This window comes from Catharus ustulatus, chromosome 6 (assembly GCF_009819885.2).
Source record: "Catharus ustulatus isolate bCatUst1 chromosome 6, bCatUst1.pri.v2, whole genome shotgun sequence".
Classification (NCBI taxonomy): Eukaryota; Metazoa; Chordata; class Aves; order Passeriformes; family Turdidae; genus Catharus; species Catharus ustulatus.
In genome coordinates, this window is record NC_046226.1 from 51,326,367 (window position 1) to 51,343,742 (window position 17,376).

Consider the following 17,376-nt stretch of genomic DNA (forward strand, 5'->3'; position numbering starts at 1 on the left):
ATATTTCTTAGCATTTCATATAGAAACTAGACTGTTGCTTTCACTTATGAACCCTGAGTATTGGAGAAGGGACAGTAGAATTTACACTGATCTCATAAAGTGATTTACTGAAGAAAAAGAAGGGATATTTTTCTTTTTACACCGCTGATTTGCTTCTGTATGATGGCTGGTTTGCTGTCCACAAGAGTAAATTTCTTGGGGGAAAAAAGGTCAATGAAAAAGCCACACAGACAGTAATGGTTAGATAAAGAATGTGGAAGACTCAAGAAAAACCCTGTTTGTCCCACATCATGAGACTATGACATCTCCAGTTTATATTTGCTGCTATTTTGAGGAATGATGCGGTCAGGGTGCAGACCAGTGCTTGTACACGTCTATCCACCAACCACTCGAATTTGCATTTTAGTCCCTATCTCCACTTCACTCCATGTGTTTTCACAGCTGCTCCCTTTTGACCTTAAACATTGTCCATGGGTACTCAGCGGAGAACCTGCTATGCATACAGCACCATTCTTTCTAGATGAATTTTCCTTTATCTATTTTACTTTAATTGCAACACACACACGAATGAAAATAAAATGAAAACAAAAGCCGTTTGACCTTGAGCAGCTTCCGGTCTTTTTCAGCAGGATCCTCTATTTCAGGACAGGGGAAGAAGCCAGGGAATGGTGTGAATGGGCTGGCCTTTGGCCTGCATGCCCCTGAGAAAGCACCAATGAGGCTGTTAATGCTTCGAAGGGAGGAGACCACGTGTGGTGGGAGGCTCGGGTCGCTCAGGAGCTCCGCCAGCAAGTTGCGCGCCTCGTTCAGCGCGGAGAGATCCACCCCGCTCCCACTGCCAGCGCTCTGGAACAGATGGAAATCAACATGTCAGAGCACTCCATGGTACTCTCTGTTTTAAATAAGTACCTCTCCATGGAATTCTTTATTTTAAATAAGCGCCTTATGCGCTGCAAACCTAAAAATAAATTTTTTAAAAAATCAATGCAACGCATTTTCTTTTATGGAAAGGACTATAGACATTCAGACAGCAGTGTCTGCAGGTTTTTGTCACACAATAAAAAGCCATTCACAAGTCAACATTAGCTTTCAGTTCATTTTTCTCTGTTTGAAATCTGTTGGCAAATTTTTTAAATCTCTATTTTCATTAAACTTAGTATTCTTTCTCGTCCAACAATATCAACAAATTTTGGCAGTCAAACTGGTACAGCGGTACAATTTCCACAACCTCATAATTTTTATTAACCCTGATTCTACTGAAAGAAATTATTTTAAAAATTGTCCAGACAAAAGGGATTGGTTTTAATTTTCATAATTCTCTGAACAGGAACAAGAAGAGTTTACTACAATATAAGAGACAGAGGGAAAAATTAGGCAAATATAGCATCAACACAAGAACTGTAATTTGACAGTTTGAACAGTTTTTAACAATTTGACAGTTTTGAACTCTGTACTCAATCACATTTCCCAAAAATCCCCAATTAAATTCATAATATACTGACCTGGTAATAGGGCTTGTACCATTGCTTCAGATCCCAATCCCAAAGTATCATCTGTAAAGATATAAAAAAAAGAAGAAAGAATTAATAGGTGATGTGCTAACACTGAAAAACAGTAATGCATAGATTTTGGTTAAACAATGAGAAACTTTTCTCCCTTTTTCATATGTAATTTGGGCCATATTCCCAGCTAATGCTGCCCAGCAAGAGCTCTAAAGACGAGTTTAAAGAAATTGCATGCAACAATCGTGATGACAGAATAATGTGGCCTTATTTCAATATTTTTTGATTGCTTATAAATCATTCAACGTGCACATTAAATTTGGTGGTGACTGTGCTTTCCTGCTCCTATTCACCTCAAACTACAACAGTACATCTAGCCTAAAACCTCCAAATTATTTTTTCTTTCCAGAATCATTCAAACAGAAACAAGTTTTGTAAATACAGTGAAGAAAGTATTACATTAAAACATGCACTTTTAAAGGGGGTAAAAATCTCTCCAAAGAGAGGTTAAAAATTGGAATTTTAAAAAAACATTTTCTGTTTGCAAGAAGTTTTGTTAGGCTTTGCTTGAACATGGCTACAAAGCCCCATGTTCTGAATAACCTCACTAAACCCACCAAACCCACAAAAGAACGTCAGCAACACAATCTGAAGATGCTATCAGCTTCAAGTACGTCAACAGCACTCACTTAATTTGTCTTCTATACTGACAAAAAATGAAAACAACATACAAGAAATGAAATTCAGATGTCTGTCCTGTTTCAAAAGCTTTCAGTCTTCGTGACTTCTCGACAGATGCTAATTACTCTCTGATAAATTAATCCATTTGCAAAACGCGTATTCACAAATTAAACATAGCTTTTCACTCTTTTACATAGCTACAGAGCACAAATAACATGCCAATACCCCACTTGGTAATTCCTATTTTGCAATCCTGGAAGCTCTTCTGCTTATTTTTATAGGTATGTTTTTGTTCCTCTGGGACTAACAGCACTTCCATGGAGAAAACACAACGTTCCAACCTGGAGCTTGCCCAGAGGAAGGTGCAGAAAGTGTTGAAAAAGAAACACAGGTGGGGACGTGTCAGCAGTGCCCAGGCAAGGCAGGCACTTAGAGGTTCTTTTTCTCTTCAGTTATCTTCACAGAGATGCCACTAAACTGTTTAAAGTTAATAGTTATGACATCCACTTGCTAGGAAAACAAGAGATCTACCATGAAGCTTGAACTGGGAGTAAGTTGTGCTCTGTGAGAAAATTGCACTGGGTAACACTGGGTAAAGCAAGTAGATCAAAATCAAGAATTAAGAATTTAAGTATTTGAGAGTTTGGGGGATTTTTAAAGTGAGTAATCTAGCTACCATGCCTTTTTTTTTCTATAATTGTCTGTCCCCAACCAACAGTAAGACAAAGACCAACATGCTCTTGCCATACCCATTTTGCCATGATGCATTTGGTTTTAGAAACATCTTGTCAGACTGGGTTGTTTTGGGGTTTTTTTTCATTTGTTTGAGCGGTTTTATTAAATTTTCTTCATCGTGCAGCTTCTCTTTCTAGATTGATGATTCTTTACTGTATTGAACATCAGTAAATCTTTTGGTTTCACTCTGTCCTCACACACAGAGACTGCATTAATCTGCTTCATTAACTTTTGCCTCAATCAGCAGCAGAGATCAGCTGTCCACACGGGTTTTGTTAGTTGTATTAGTAACCTTTGATACCAATGGGCCAGAGTTGCGTCAGCTCCCTCGTAATCTTGCAGCCTCCATTAGGGGACACAAAAGAGGTTTCCCTCAGAGTATTTTATTTTTCTTTTAACTATGTGGTATGTTAGCTTATTCGCTACAAATGAGCTCACAATGGCAATAAAAAAACCCCACAACTAACAAACAAAAAACCAAACCAATAAACATCTTGCTTGCTCCAGAAAATTTCTGAACCAAACCATTTACTGCAACTCCTTTATTCATTCTGTAAGCCACATGTACACGAGCTACAATTTTGGGGGTCAATCTTTGTTATTAAAAAGATTCAAAACCTGCCTTTTGGTTTTAGCCCTGCTATTATAAATAAATAGGATTTCGTGACCCATGCTCACCCAGTAAACACAAGGAAGAAAAATCTTCCAGTCTACTTTCAATGCAAATAATTGTTTCATATTTTAAATGGTGGGGCATCATTTTATGCAGGTTTTTTTACATGAAAAATTTTACAGCTTGGATTCGTCACTGAAAATTTTCTGTTGTCATTTCAACCAGAAGATTTAAGCTTCTCCACTGATACCAATTTTAGAGCAAAGAAACTAAAACAGTTTTGAAATTGATAGAACTCCGATTTACAGGTACTTTGCTGTCAGATTTTTCTTTAAATCGTCACATATCACCATTAATTAGAAGCCATATATAACACAACTAGCAAGCTACCACATTTTCAGGGCTCATTCCACCTGCCACACACAGAAGGAATTGAAATGAACTGATGAGAAGCTTAGGTACCAAGTAGCAATCTCTGCTGCACAGCACGACTGGAAATAATGCAGATCTCTAAACAATGAATATTTTTCCATGGTAAATCCGACTTGGTGCATCGCTGCACTAAGCAAGTCCTCGCAGGTTAGCAGTGAAAGTGGGGTTACCTTTCCTTAGAATGCACCACAAGATGGCACTCAAAATCCAGAAAGCCTCCCCCACAAAAACAATTTCGGGAGAAAGCAGCAAGATATTCTTTAAAACACCTTCTGCAGAATTGCCAGAGTTTGAAAGACAAGGAGGGCAATGATTTTAAAGGTTAACAGCTGATAAATTCTATTTCTCCCTTTAAAGAAGAATTTTCTCCTTAGCACTAACAAAATTTTACTCCTTCTCTCACTACCTACAAGACTTAGTTTAAGCAGCCTAACTCCATGCCTTGCAAGTTAAGTCTGAAATACTAAACAAGCAGCATTTCTGGCATTATTTTTTGTTGAGAGCTGAGCATTCCAAGTTTTATTTCATTAACGTGCATCAACAAAAGTTACAAAGAATTCCCAGAGTCCCACTAACCTTACAACAGGAGTGAAAAGACATCATTTATTTTGACCTACTGTGAACAGACCAAGAGACCTTAAAATAGGTCTTAGGCAGAGCCTCAGCAATCTCAGATTTTGCAACCATGAGCCTTGTTGCAGAAAGATCTGTACTCTGTAATACTAAGATTTTGTAATCCATTGCACATAACGTTCTTCCCTCACTCACCTCCTCCATCAAGAAACACCTTATCTAGGATGGACTTGAGTCATAAAAGTTCCAAGCTGCAGCCCAGACCTCTGCCTAGGAGCTCACACACTCTGCCTTCGAGCGTCCATCGTCAGTGGCAGCATCGCAGCAATCGCGCGTTTCGGAGCTCCTCTGAAAATTAAACTACAGTGGGTTCTGATGTGCAGATGAACTTCTGAAATGTGGCAAATCTACACCAGAAATGTGTACAGGAAATTACCAGTCAGGCTGGAGGAGAAGCTCTCCTATCAGGCTGACTCCAACCCCAGAGTCTTCCCGGTTTATCCAGAGAGCCATGAACACTCTTTCCTGGCTTTTATCATTGCCTGAGAAGTGATCAGGGGTTTGAGGGACAGCTTCAATAAAAAATAGCTTCAAATAGAAAAAAAATTAACCAAAACAAAACCTCACACATACACCATGCTTTATTCTGTAACAGGCAAGGCCTATATTACTTTTAACTATAATAATTTAATCTATTCAGCCTCTGAAATGAATTTCAATGGTTAAAAGAAGATAAACCAGCTTACAGAACCCCTATAAGCACAAGTGACTTTTCCCAATTTGGCCATCATCAGCCAGCGTATGTCAAACTGAAACTTGTCATTCAAAACAGGCTAAGAGCCTCAAGAAAAGGAATTTGAATCACTGAAAATAAGTTTTTTTTAAAGGTTAAAAAAGTTGCTAAAGCTCAACAAATTCTCCCCAAAGTTGCTGTTCTGAACAACGAACACTGTGTTCAGCCCTATGGTTGTTCAGTCAGATCTCAGGAGATTTTTAAATACCTGTCAGCAGAAAAATTGACAGGCATCAGGACCTATGTTTTCTCAAACAATAAAAACAACATTTCCATGTACTTCAGAGGAGTCCCCATGCCATTTGAAGGCATGAAGAATATCAACCTAGTATCACCAAAGCTTAAGGACAGCACTTTGGCAAAGCACACATCCTTAGCAACATCAGAAGCAAGTTAAAAAAATAACAGGGTAACAGAGACCTTTCCTAAACCAGCTTCCAGCTCCAGCTCCAGCAGCAAGGCCATGCTGTTTTTCACAAAATAAAGGGCAATAAGTGCTCCTCTGAGAAGTTTATAGTCTATAGTCTATAGTAAACTAAAAACAGAAATAGGAGAAGACAAGGCAAACCACAGGGCTTCAGGGGGTTTTTGTTTTGGTTTTTATTACTTTTCCATAGAAAAGGTTGTCCTTCCCATGGCAGTGCACCCAGCAGTTCCAGGGCCTGGAACAGATGTGTCCTCCAAAAGAGTTGATGCCATGGAGAGTGAAGGATTTTCAGATCTTCTCTATACAAATACCACAACTCCATTTGTCTAAAGACCTGTTTGAGGAGTATTTTCAACTTCCAAAGGCTTAAGAATGATAAAAGATTATGGATTTTACTTTTGTCAAGCTGAAAATTACTATACTATCATTACCACTGAAATTACTATATAAATACAGTAAGATTTTTTAAACCTTTTTTTAAAAAATTAAACTCAAAATATATTTGACTAGAAAACTGTGCAATTATGTTTTCTTAATAATTTAACTTTTAAAATACTAAATCATATCAACTTAGTTACTCCAGAATTATTTGTTTTTGAAAAGTTAGAGTAAGAACAATACTAATGCTTATGCAGAGATTTTAAAATACACAGCTGCCAAAAAAAATTAATAAAAGAAAAAATTTATTTTAGAGCTTTAGAAATCTAAAAATCAATTTTAGAAGTTGAATATAACCCACACTATTCTCCATTCCCCAAACTGAAATGTGCACACTGTCTAAAGCCATACACAATGTTAAAATTTGTATTATTGCCATATGATTTCCTAAACCTAAAACTGGATTTTGTTTCACTGATGATAATTTTTAAGAGATTCAAGGTGTGCTTAAATGCTTGTAAAGAAAAGAAAACTTGTCCTGTTTGAGAACATCCATTCCACTCCAAGTTCCAAAATTTTAATGGAGAAAAATAAGCACAAAATTGAGTTTTCTACTTCTGAGTCTTTCATTGATCAAATATAAAGGATTCCTAGTTGCCAGCAGCATCTGTTTGACACCATTAGGCATTAGCTCCGTAAATAAGTATTTCCATAGCAACCAAGCATAGAATTAACTAAACAATGAAACCAACACCACAGCAACTTGATTCAGAAATCAACTCTACGAAAAACCACCTCATTCAAAAGCCAAATTCTACAACTGGATGAGAAATAAATTTATTGTAGAATGGGAAAAACGTTGCATTACATACCCATTTCTTTTCAGATTGATCAATTGCTTTTATTTCTAGATTAGTCTTTTGTAGCAGTTTATAACCAATTACCATTTTTAATCCATGTAATTTAATAATACAAAAAAACCACAGAGCAGTAAACAAACTTGAAGTCTTAGGGGGTCTTACTTATTATTAGAGGTCCTTTCCCTCTCTGTAGAAAAGGTAGATGTTGAAAAACAGTATGTTATTAAGTAGTTAGGTTGTATTCAGTATGAACTAAAGGTGATGCAACCAAAGAATGACTCTCAAAGTAGAGGCAGCATTACTTAGATAACAAAGAAAACGTTGTGTTGTGAAATCTTACAGGCCAAAACAGCAGCCACTTGAGTAGATTGGTGTGATCAAGACAAAATACAGCCTTCAGTACCATACCCTGCGCATTTAGAATCATGATGGTATTTCTCCACTCCCTAAACCTTCCCATGAAAATAAATGGAAGAGGGGAAAAAAAAAACTAGGGTATTTTTGGAACCCTAATACTTATCACTTCCTGAGTCTATACACAATTTATTTATCCAAGGTTGTAAAATGGCCAATGGGTTGTGAAGCCTGCAGATAGCCACAATCTTTGAACAGAAGCTGTGTGTGCTTTCATGGTTCTGAGGTTTGGACACACATCCTGACGGAAACAGTCACATCCCCTATCCAACGACTCAGTTGTTGACTCTGCTGCACTCTTTTATGAAAGACATTACTTTTGCTTTTTCAAGAGCCCTAAAATCTTCCTTCACTGAAAGGAGATTTGCTCCTAAATTGCTTTAATTAACACTCTTCTATACACCAAATAGCCCCTGCAATATATTTGGCTGGACGTGCAACAACACTGGATCGTGCAGGTGTCTCGCCACCGCAACGTTCCCAGCAGACTCCACAGAACCCTGATCTTCCCTGCAAACACAAATCTTTGACAAGAGCTGCACCTAAGTAAACTTTAATAAGTCACTTTGGAGTTTTCACAAGCTTAGTTACTATTTTCAGTAACTTTGCCCTCAGCACAGATACAAAAACAGAGTAAAAGTGCTCCAGTGCACGCTAAAGTTTCAAAGAAGCCTTCAGCAAGCTTATTCTTGCAGCTAATACCACTCCCTGCAAGCAGGAAAATATTTTTTTGTTTGGCTGGGGTTTTGTTTCTTTTTTTACATGTTTGTTTCATTTGGTTGTTTTTAAAAAGACATGCTACTTCTGCTTTTGTACCCAGGAGTATCAGCAGGACAGCATCTACTTTTGCCTGCTGTAGAAAGTTCTCAGTTCTTATTGCCTGTTTTATTTGATCTGATCTTCTTTTTTATATATATTTTTCAAGATCTTTAAAGGTTTCAAAAAGGTTCTAAAAGGTAGAAAGTGGAGGGGTTTTTTTCTTATTATGTAGGTAATGAAAAAAAAACTGTCTAAAACCACACTTAGGTCATTTCCTGTTCCTTCTAGGTTTTGTCAGACTTGCACGTCAGAGTAAAGGCCAACCAGTAATTTATGGCAACTGGGGGAGGGAGGGCAGAGGGGGGAAAAAAAAGCCTGCTATGTGCAGATCCTTTAATTGCCCATTATAAGCATTTTCCTTTGGACATGTGGTTCTAATCACCATCAAAGGAAAGCAATAGTGCTAGGTGGATTACTGCTCTGCTCCGGTGCAGTTGCTTTGGTGTTCTGGCATTCTGCACCACTTTTACTGTCATCCAAAACCCAAAGACTTCTTTTTTTTTTTTTTAAAGTGGTGTTTATTTTGCAGAAAGCAAGATCTAGAAATTGCTCCCCAAACATCCTTTTCCCATTTACCTATTGGCATTATTTTACAATTATAAACAGTAAAAGCCTTTACTGCTGTGTTGACACACTGTTAATGCATCATGTTGGAACAGACAGAGGGAACAACCTTACATTTTATCTTCCTTCAGTTGAAGGATGTGCAAAAATCTTATGCTGAAATATTTCACTGCATGCTGATACATTCTTAGTGCAGTAACTAAAAACACTTAGAAATGAACCAATTTCTCCTTCTTACGACTTACATTTTTCAATCAACTGGTGTTTTTCCACCTATTACCCTGAAATACAGGTATGAGTCTTGGAATTTTTTCTCTTCAGCAAATAGAAACTATTCCCTATGAACAAAAGTGGGTTTTTTTTTTCAGAAGTGAACTGAAAAAGGGGTATATATGGAATTTTTCACCCAGAGTTTTCTCACTAATTTTCTCTTTAAAATCTCATACCTATGTGTATAAATATATTTTCCTCTCTCCCCACTCCCACTCTAAAACAAGAAGCATAAAATTAAACTGTACAACTCTCTCAGTCAAAAATTACCACGAATCTGAGAATGGTTAGTATCAAATTAATTAGACCAAAGGATCACCTAGTCCAGTATCTTGTCACTAACAACAGTAGCCACCTCAAGATGAGGTTATTCTTAAGTAAACAGCAACACAGCCCAAGAATCCATATATTACAAAATGTATTGCTTATATATTACAGAAGTCAGTGGATTTTTCACCTCTGTCTTTCTCAGACCTAAATAACATTCTGACAGATCCAACATCGCACACCAAGGTATTTCACAAGTCAAATGCAGATTTTGCAAAGTTCCCTTTCACTCTGGCTTCTGTGAGGAAGCAAAAAACCAGCAGCACTTTCACGCAGTTCACCCCCTGCACAACTTGTTTTTGCAAAAGCTTTGAGCTGCTCTCCAGCTGACTTCAGGCACAAGACAAGTTTTTTCAGACTATGAGGCTGCATTTTCATATTCCTCAGGCTGCTTCAGAGACAGCACCTTCAGCATAACATTCCCTTTAAATCACTGAACACTTTCCATTCAATTGTGCTAATTGCTTAGGGTCTTTTATTTGTAAAATTGCCACAGGGTACAGGCTTTACACAAATGAGTGTTGTTTTCTTTCAATGACTTGAGGGTGACCCAAAAAAAGAAATATTACAGGGAGTGGAGTTAGAGAAGTAGGCTGGAAGAAGCTGGTCAAGACGCCAAAGAAGATATTATGTCATAAAGGAAAGCAAATATTGCTGCAGTGCTTTGGTTGGAAGTTATACACTGGGGCTGAACTGACTCCATTCTCAGTTGCTCCAGCTAAAGACTTAAAAGCAATAATTTAAAAACAGAGGAGAATATAATTATGAGGCTGATTACAAGAGCGAATATGTTAGAGAAAGTTAAATCACTATTAAGAAAAATTATCTTAATGGACAAGTTTCTGGTTGAAGTGCCAGGAAATACAAGATGGTATCTCTTAGGGGGAGAAAAATATTGAAACTCTGAAGAATGTAATACAGATTGCTCTCAGAAAGAGAGGGGAATGCAAATTGCTGCATTCTACAGAAAGTGCCAATTTACTTTTCTCTAATGTATTCATGGTAAGTAGTACTTTAGTTGGCAGCTTCGTAAGCAGCTGAGAAAAGAATCAAATGACAGCAGATTTGAAAGAAAGCAGATTTTTTTTCCCCATAGTAACATTGTGATGCTGTTCTAAATGGAAAATAAACAACAATGATGCCTTCCCACTTGTTGTAGCATTAGGTGATGACTAACTTAAACAAAATGACTTGGGAAGATCCACTTGGTGCCCAAAATGCAAGTCTTGCATAGATATTTGTTTATCTTGCATATATATTTGTTTATCTTGCAAAGTGAACAAAGGAATTACCACCTGTAGTATGGGAGGGTCACAAACACCACTGCACCTTGCCTCATGATCAGCTCATCAAAGAAAATACGCAGCCAGACCCCTCTGGTAGTGGGGACCATTCACTAATCTGGTGAAAGAGTTCTCTGTGAAAAGACTGAGGGATGAACAGACTCAGATTTCAGCTAAAAGGGAAAAAGGATCCCAACCAGCCTCAAACTCCAGAAGTCTTTGTGAAATATTTTGGGTTTAATAAGGTTTGGGAGCACATCCTTCTTAAGGCCATCCCCTTTACGTAGGTGCAAACTGAATTTCACATTCTGCTAATGTGGTGACTAAAGGTGCACTTCCACAATCAACATTTCCTAAATCAGAGGTTCTTTTCTTCACTGGATTTTTATACATTATGTTCCTTTCTGGTGCTTCAACTATCACAGGACTCTCACACACTTGAAGACATAACTGTGCAACCTACTGTACACAAAGGTGGTGGAAAATTGCCTCCAAAAGCCCATTTCCATGCCATTGTTTTGCTTTACTCTTTTAGCTACTTTGCTACCCTATTTATAGGTAACTTACAGTTACCCACAGCATTCTTATTGCAAAGGTTTCTAAATACCATCGAATCAAAGCCTAGCACAAAAAAAAAGTGAAAAAAGTAATGCTGACTTGTTCCCTAGTGTTGTTTCTATAAGTTTTCCCACAATTTTAATGAGTGAAATTCCAGTCCAACTTCCCCTCCATTAAAAGGAAACAAAAATTAAAACAAAAAAAATCAAACTTTTGTTTCTATAACATATCTTACTTATGATTTTGCTTAGTAAAATCATTACCCAAACCTCTCTCTCCCGTCCAAAAGAATAAACATCTTATAAATACCCAGACTCAAAAAATCTTTTTTTTTCTCTTTCAATTTGGTAGCATGACTCAGATGGAGAAACTAATATGAAAGAAAGAGGTCAAGATGGGTCAAGTGTCTTCCAGTGACTGTAAGATAATAAGGAGAGCTTGCCAGCTTTTTCTATACCAGCAGAAAAGCATTGGAATCTTCTTTTCAACTGCAAGGCGTTTTTAGCAAAATCATCACAATAGTGAAAGTTACATAAACATCTACAGAGAGCAACATTGGCAGCGAGAATATAATTTGCCATTTGGGACAAGTATTACTTACAATAAAGTTGCAGTGTAGTATGCCCAATAAATCCATCAAATTTTATAAATGTATGCAAAGGAACTCTTCCTTGGGGAGCAACACTAATTTTTTCATTTCTCAGCCTTTTTTTTTTAACAGCGTTTAATGTGTTTGCTATGAAATCACTTTCAGACTGTGTTTTCAAAATAATTACTAATAAGATGAACCTAAAAAAAAGAAGCCTACACTCATCTGTGACTAATTCTATGTTCTTATCAACAAATTCATCGCCAGACTAGCATCTCATAGAACTTGCATATGTTTTGATTTATTTTCTCTAAAGCAGAAAAGGGGAAAATACCAAGAATTTTAACCATAGAAAAACAATGAGATGCCAAGACTCCCAGCAATATCTGACTAGAAAAATACTGTCCCAGTGAGACAAGCAGAAAAGCTTTGACAAAATTTATCAGACTTATTGCAATTTGCCATTACATTTTAAAAAATTACCCAAAACCTCATCTTTACTAGAAAGATAAATATTTCTCTACCTTGGGGGGTTTTAACTGAAAGCTGTGCACCTCATGCTTTAAAAACACGTTTTTTCCATTTTAGAATTAGAATTTTAGTCTCAAATTAATACACAAAAATATTTTCTACAGTATTTCATTACTAAATTTAAACTTATGAAGCAATTAGAATTTTTTCTCTGTTTGAGTGTTTTTAACATATCAGTTAACTCATGATGTCCAAAACACATTTATTAATCCCATACTCTTGAAAAGCACATATAAATTAAAGTAGGAGAACGTCTGGACAAATAAAACAAATGTAAGATAAGATTTTATTCTAGGAACCTCCCAAGGAATAAAATTTGTATATTGTGCTAAAACCAATCACAAACTATGTCTTGTAACATAGGATCAGAAAATGGCAGCTACACCATCATCTTTTAGGAGGACCCCGAAAAATGTGAGGAAAACATCAGAAAAATTGGACAGAAATTGGAGGGGGGGATGAGATAGGTACAGAACCTGAAAAAATTAATTTATAGCTACATCATGTAAATGTAATATTGACAAAAATCAGTAGGGTTTTCTACACTAATACTTTGCCAAACAAATCTACTAGACTTTTTGAAACAGACTGCACACACCAAGTAAAGTGGACCACAAATCAGTGTGCTTTCATTTAAAAAAAACAAATACAAACAAAACAAAATTAACAACTTGGATATGGTCTCCCCTTAATGATCCTGAAGAAATCCCATTTACATGGGAAGAAAGGAATGTCTCTCCTCAGGATTAGTGATTTGTTAAAATATAAAAAATAAAGAATGAGAGCAACACATTTACAAAAAACCCAAAATTGCCAATAGGGATCTCCTCAAAGATTCAAGCTGAGATCTAGCCTAATCAGCCCACTTAAAATTAACTGAAAGAGCAATAGATGTCTGAAGTGTCAACATGCATTGACAACACAAAATTCCTGAGGCTATCCAGAAATAGAGTTGATGGTGAAAAAACAGCAGTAGGCCTTAATATAGTGATTAAATAGGAATAAAACATTGCTGAAATTCTGCACCAAGAAAATGCTGCAAACAAAAAATTAATTTTAAACTATTTATATAGAAAGCTGGGATTATATTACTGCAATAAACAACCAGAAAAGAGATCTTGGAGTGAGTAGCTTCAGCCCAATTCTCAAAGATGCTAAATGAAATATTAGAAAAGGAACATCAAACAATACAGACAGACCAGTGTCACTGCATAGGTCTGAGCAACACCCACAGCCCGAGCTGCAGAGGGACAGAAGTATTGGAGAAATAAAAAAGGGCAGGCTAATGAGAGAAATCAAAGGGATGGAGCAGTTTCTGCTGGGAGGAGCTGCACAGACTGTGAGACTGGGATCCCTCAAGCGTGAGGAAAACAGGGATTATGACAATGCTCTGTAGTTACCAGAGTCATGGAATGGTGGCACACACACACCAGAATGGGGGCCATGCAATGAGACCATCTGGTAGCAGGCTTAAAACAAGCCTAAGGAGGTGTTTCTCACACACCACATAAATAAATTATTGCAGTAATTGCTGCTGGTTTTTACAGGGGAAAAAATGTAACCAAAAAACTTCACAGAGAGTCATCAATCCATGGCTGCTCATCGCAGCCCAGATGTGTCCTCTAGCTAAGGATGGCCCAAACTGTGATTTGACAAAACATGGCAGAGAACCCCAGGAGGGAAAGAACCACTTGTGAAAGAATTGCCACTACTGACTATTGTACAGATAAAAAGCCTGAGCTGAATGGGCCAGTTTTATATTGTCTCCAATTAATGTAAAGAAAGTGATTATAAAAATGGGCCAAATCTTAGCAATCTTCCTAGCTGCATGAAACTATACTGTTCTTTAGATCCTTGGGAAGTTTCCTAATGAGGCTGGCTCATAGCATTGCTCCTCTCACCCATTTCTGTCTGAATTAGAGGTTGCCAGCCTCTTTCTGTAAATCTCACAGAGTAGTTTGAGTTGGAAGGGACCTGTGGAGACCATCCAGTCCCAGCCCTGTGCCAAGGCAGGGACACAGGAGCAGGGACACAGGAACACATCAGGGGGGTTTCAATGTCTGCACAGAGGGAGACTCCAGGACCTCCCTGGGCAGCTCTGACACCCTCAGTGTAAAGTTCTTCATGTTGAGGTGGAACTTGCTGTGTTCCAATTTATGGCCATTGCTCCCTGTCCTGTCCCTGGGCACCATTGAAAGGGTCTGGCACCACCCTCTTGACATCCACCTTGGAGATATTGATAGGCATTGATCCTCCTCACACAGGGCACCACTTGTAACAGTGCTGATGCTTTGCACCACTTAATTAGGGGTTTGTCTGGAGTCTCTTCTGTCTTCACTCAGAGCCAGGATTGAAAAACACAGAGGAAATGAATTTTCTCGTGTTTGGGCTTGGTGGTTTATTAAATCTTATCTAAAGTATAGAAAGTTCAGCAACACTTCTGGCTACCAGCTAAAAGCAAGCAGAATGGAGCAAGATCCAGTTGCTACAAGGTTTCCTAAAGCTAAACAGTCCAATAGAGAAATAACACCTATACTACTTATACTTTTAACCTAATAACCAAATTCCTATGACCCTCACCAACTGTCCAACCAGAAACTACTGCTGAAATCATGAAGGGAGATGAGCACCAAAAGAGACACCACTCATATTCCTCTATCTTGTCCCATACCTATTACTAGATATTAAAAAAACCTCAAATTCAAAACACTTCACCATGTGAAAGCACACACTTCTATTTAACTACACACCCATGATTTTAACTCCATCACTCAAATTTGGGAGCCTTCTCCAAGGCCTCAGGTCAGAAGCAGTGTTCTCCAGGGGGTCAGTGCCAGAAAGTACAGAAAGCTCATAAAACTCAGGTTTCTGAGATCCAACAGATCCCCTTCCAATATTTTCTTTTCTCAACTAAATAGACACAGCATTTTTCCTCCACTCTTGCCGTTTGGAATACTCTTCTCCACACCCAAGGGCAGCAGCAGTCTCCTAGTCCATCCAGAGAGTTCCACATGACGCAGTCCTTCACTTTAAAAGAAATATACTTTTATAAAATGTATATTATCCACCTGATTTGTTTATATTATGACTCAGATATTATTGAATCATTTGTTCCTGTTGCAGATCAGGTGACATTGATGATCTAGCCTTCCTTCTTAGCTAACTAAGTATGTGGTTTCTTCAAAAGCAAAATAGAAAACAGATCAAACAGAGCTTGGGAAAGCCTGATTACATTCCTTTTCAGGTTGTCCATATTTTTTATATACACATATGTGCATACACATATGTATATATTCACATGTTTATACACAAACTTGACAGAAAAGTGTACATAAAGTATCTAATCACATTATAAAAGCTCTTTAAAAGATATAATTGCACTAACAGCATTATCACCTCTGTCATTCTAGAGCATCACCAAACTAAGTAACATAATAAATGAAGAAACATTAGAACATCACCTAGCATAATGCCTAGAAAATGCATGGGAAAAGTAAGCTACAGAACTTTTGCTTTTCCATGCAATGCATCTCATCTGTTTTATTTTTCATTACACTTTCAAAATGTGAACATCTGGCAGGCAACTAAAAATAATCAGGAAGGTTCAATAGAGACAAATCGGGGAAGAGCAGCATTTCCAGCAGCACAGATCTCAAGTAACAAAATGCAGCACCAAATATTAAACACAAAACTCAACCAAGTGCCAACAGCAAGCCACCAGAGCTGAGAACTTGCTTACAATCATGCTGAACTAATCAAACACATTGATCAATCTGTTATCACACATCCAATTAGAATCTACTTTCTGAAGATCAGAAGAAATTGCAAGTCTAATCTGAAGATGACAGGCACTGTCACAGCTGTAACTATAACTGCTCTAAAAGGCACAGGGTACACATCTCTGAATATCATCACTGAACAGCTTAAAAGAACCTAAATTCAGAAAAGATGTGTAAGAATTCTTGAGGAGATTAGCACTTTCCTCAAAACTAGCTAGAGCCCTTCAGAAGCTGCATTTGAAATTTAAATGTGCTCATTACTTAATTACATTTCTAAATGAAAACAACTTCAGTTCTTCCTCCATTCTTTATCCTCTAATAATTTTACTATTAGTGCTTGGAAAGAAATTAGATGAGCAGCAGTAAAAAGAAAAAAGGAGGGCAAAGGAGAAATAAGGAAGGAAAATATTATTGTGAGATCTTAAATTACTATTCATTAACTTGTTATTTTCTTTCAAAAGGATTATTTAATATTTTTAAAACATTTTACAGACTTCTCAGATTGTCATACAAAGGTTCATAATCTGGTCTATCTACACAAGTGCTTATTTGTTAACTAGATGGTGATGGCTGATGATCACGTGATTCATAAGAAAGAAGAGAAAAAGAAACAAACTGTATATAGAAAAGGTGCTATTTATGCTAATGAAATTGAAAAAAAGATCACTAACATATAATTTTATACAGTATGGATACTACTGTACATAAAGATACTTTGGAGACAAAAGGTTAAAATTAGACAGCCATAAAGTCATAATGTAAAAACAAATGGACAAAACCCTGTCTGAAATATATGAAAACACAGAAATATTTAATCTATGGTACCTATTTTCCTTTCCTTTTTTTTTTAATACTTTCTTTTCAATCTGCCTTTTTATACTGCCTAACTCTTTTGTATTTGTTTCTGCCAAGGACAGTCAGCTGGCCAATAAGGGCAATTAGATCAGCAAGACATCACATAATTACCATGCATATTGCCGGGGATTTTGACCCAAAGATCAGTCAGGAGGGATTTGATGGGAAAAAAAACCCTAAACAAACAACCAAAAATCTCTCAAATTTTAAGGAAGGCAGACTTCATAAAAAAGAAACAGAAAATAAACAAACAAAAAGGCCCAAACCCAATTCACCTGAAAATTACCCATGGCATTTGCCACTTCTTTTTTTTTCTTCCTGCTTTCATATTTTTACAATAAAAAAAAACCTAATAGAGTTTGCCCTTGTTTCAACTCCTCTCCATCAGGCCAT

At 37.1% G+C, this 17,376-nt stretch overlaps 1 protein-coding gene across 1 annotated transcript in view; it reads right to left on the bottom strand.

The window, feature by feature from the left end:
* Positions 1–17,376, bottom strand: part of PDE3B (phosphodiesterase 3B) — an 81,699-nt gene that overhangs the window by 16,300 nt on the left and 48,023 nt on the right. Inside the window, exons 2-3 of the mRNA XM_033063216.1 lie at positions 1,503–1,553; positions 601–846 (exon numbers count right to left, since the gene is read on the bottom strand). Coding sequence (XP_032919107.1) covers positions 601–846; positions 1,503–1,553 — 297 coding nt within the window. The remainder of the gene's footprint in view (positions 1–600; positions 847–1,502; positions 1,554–17,376) is intronic.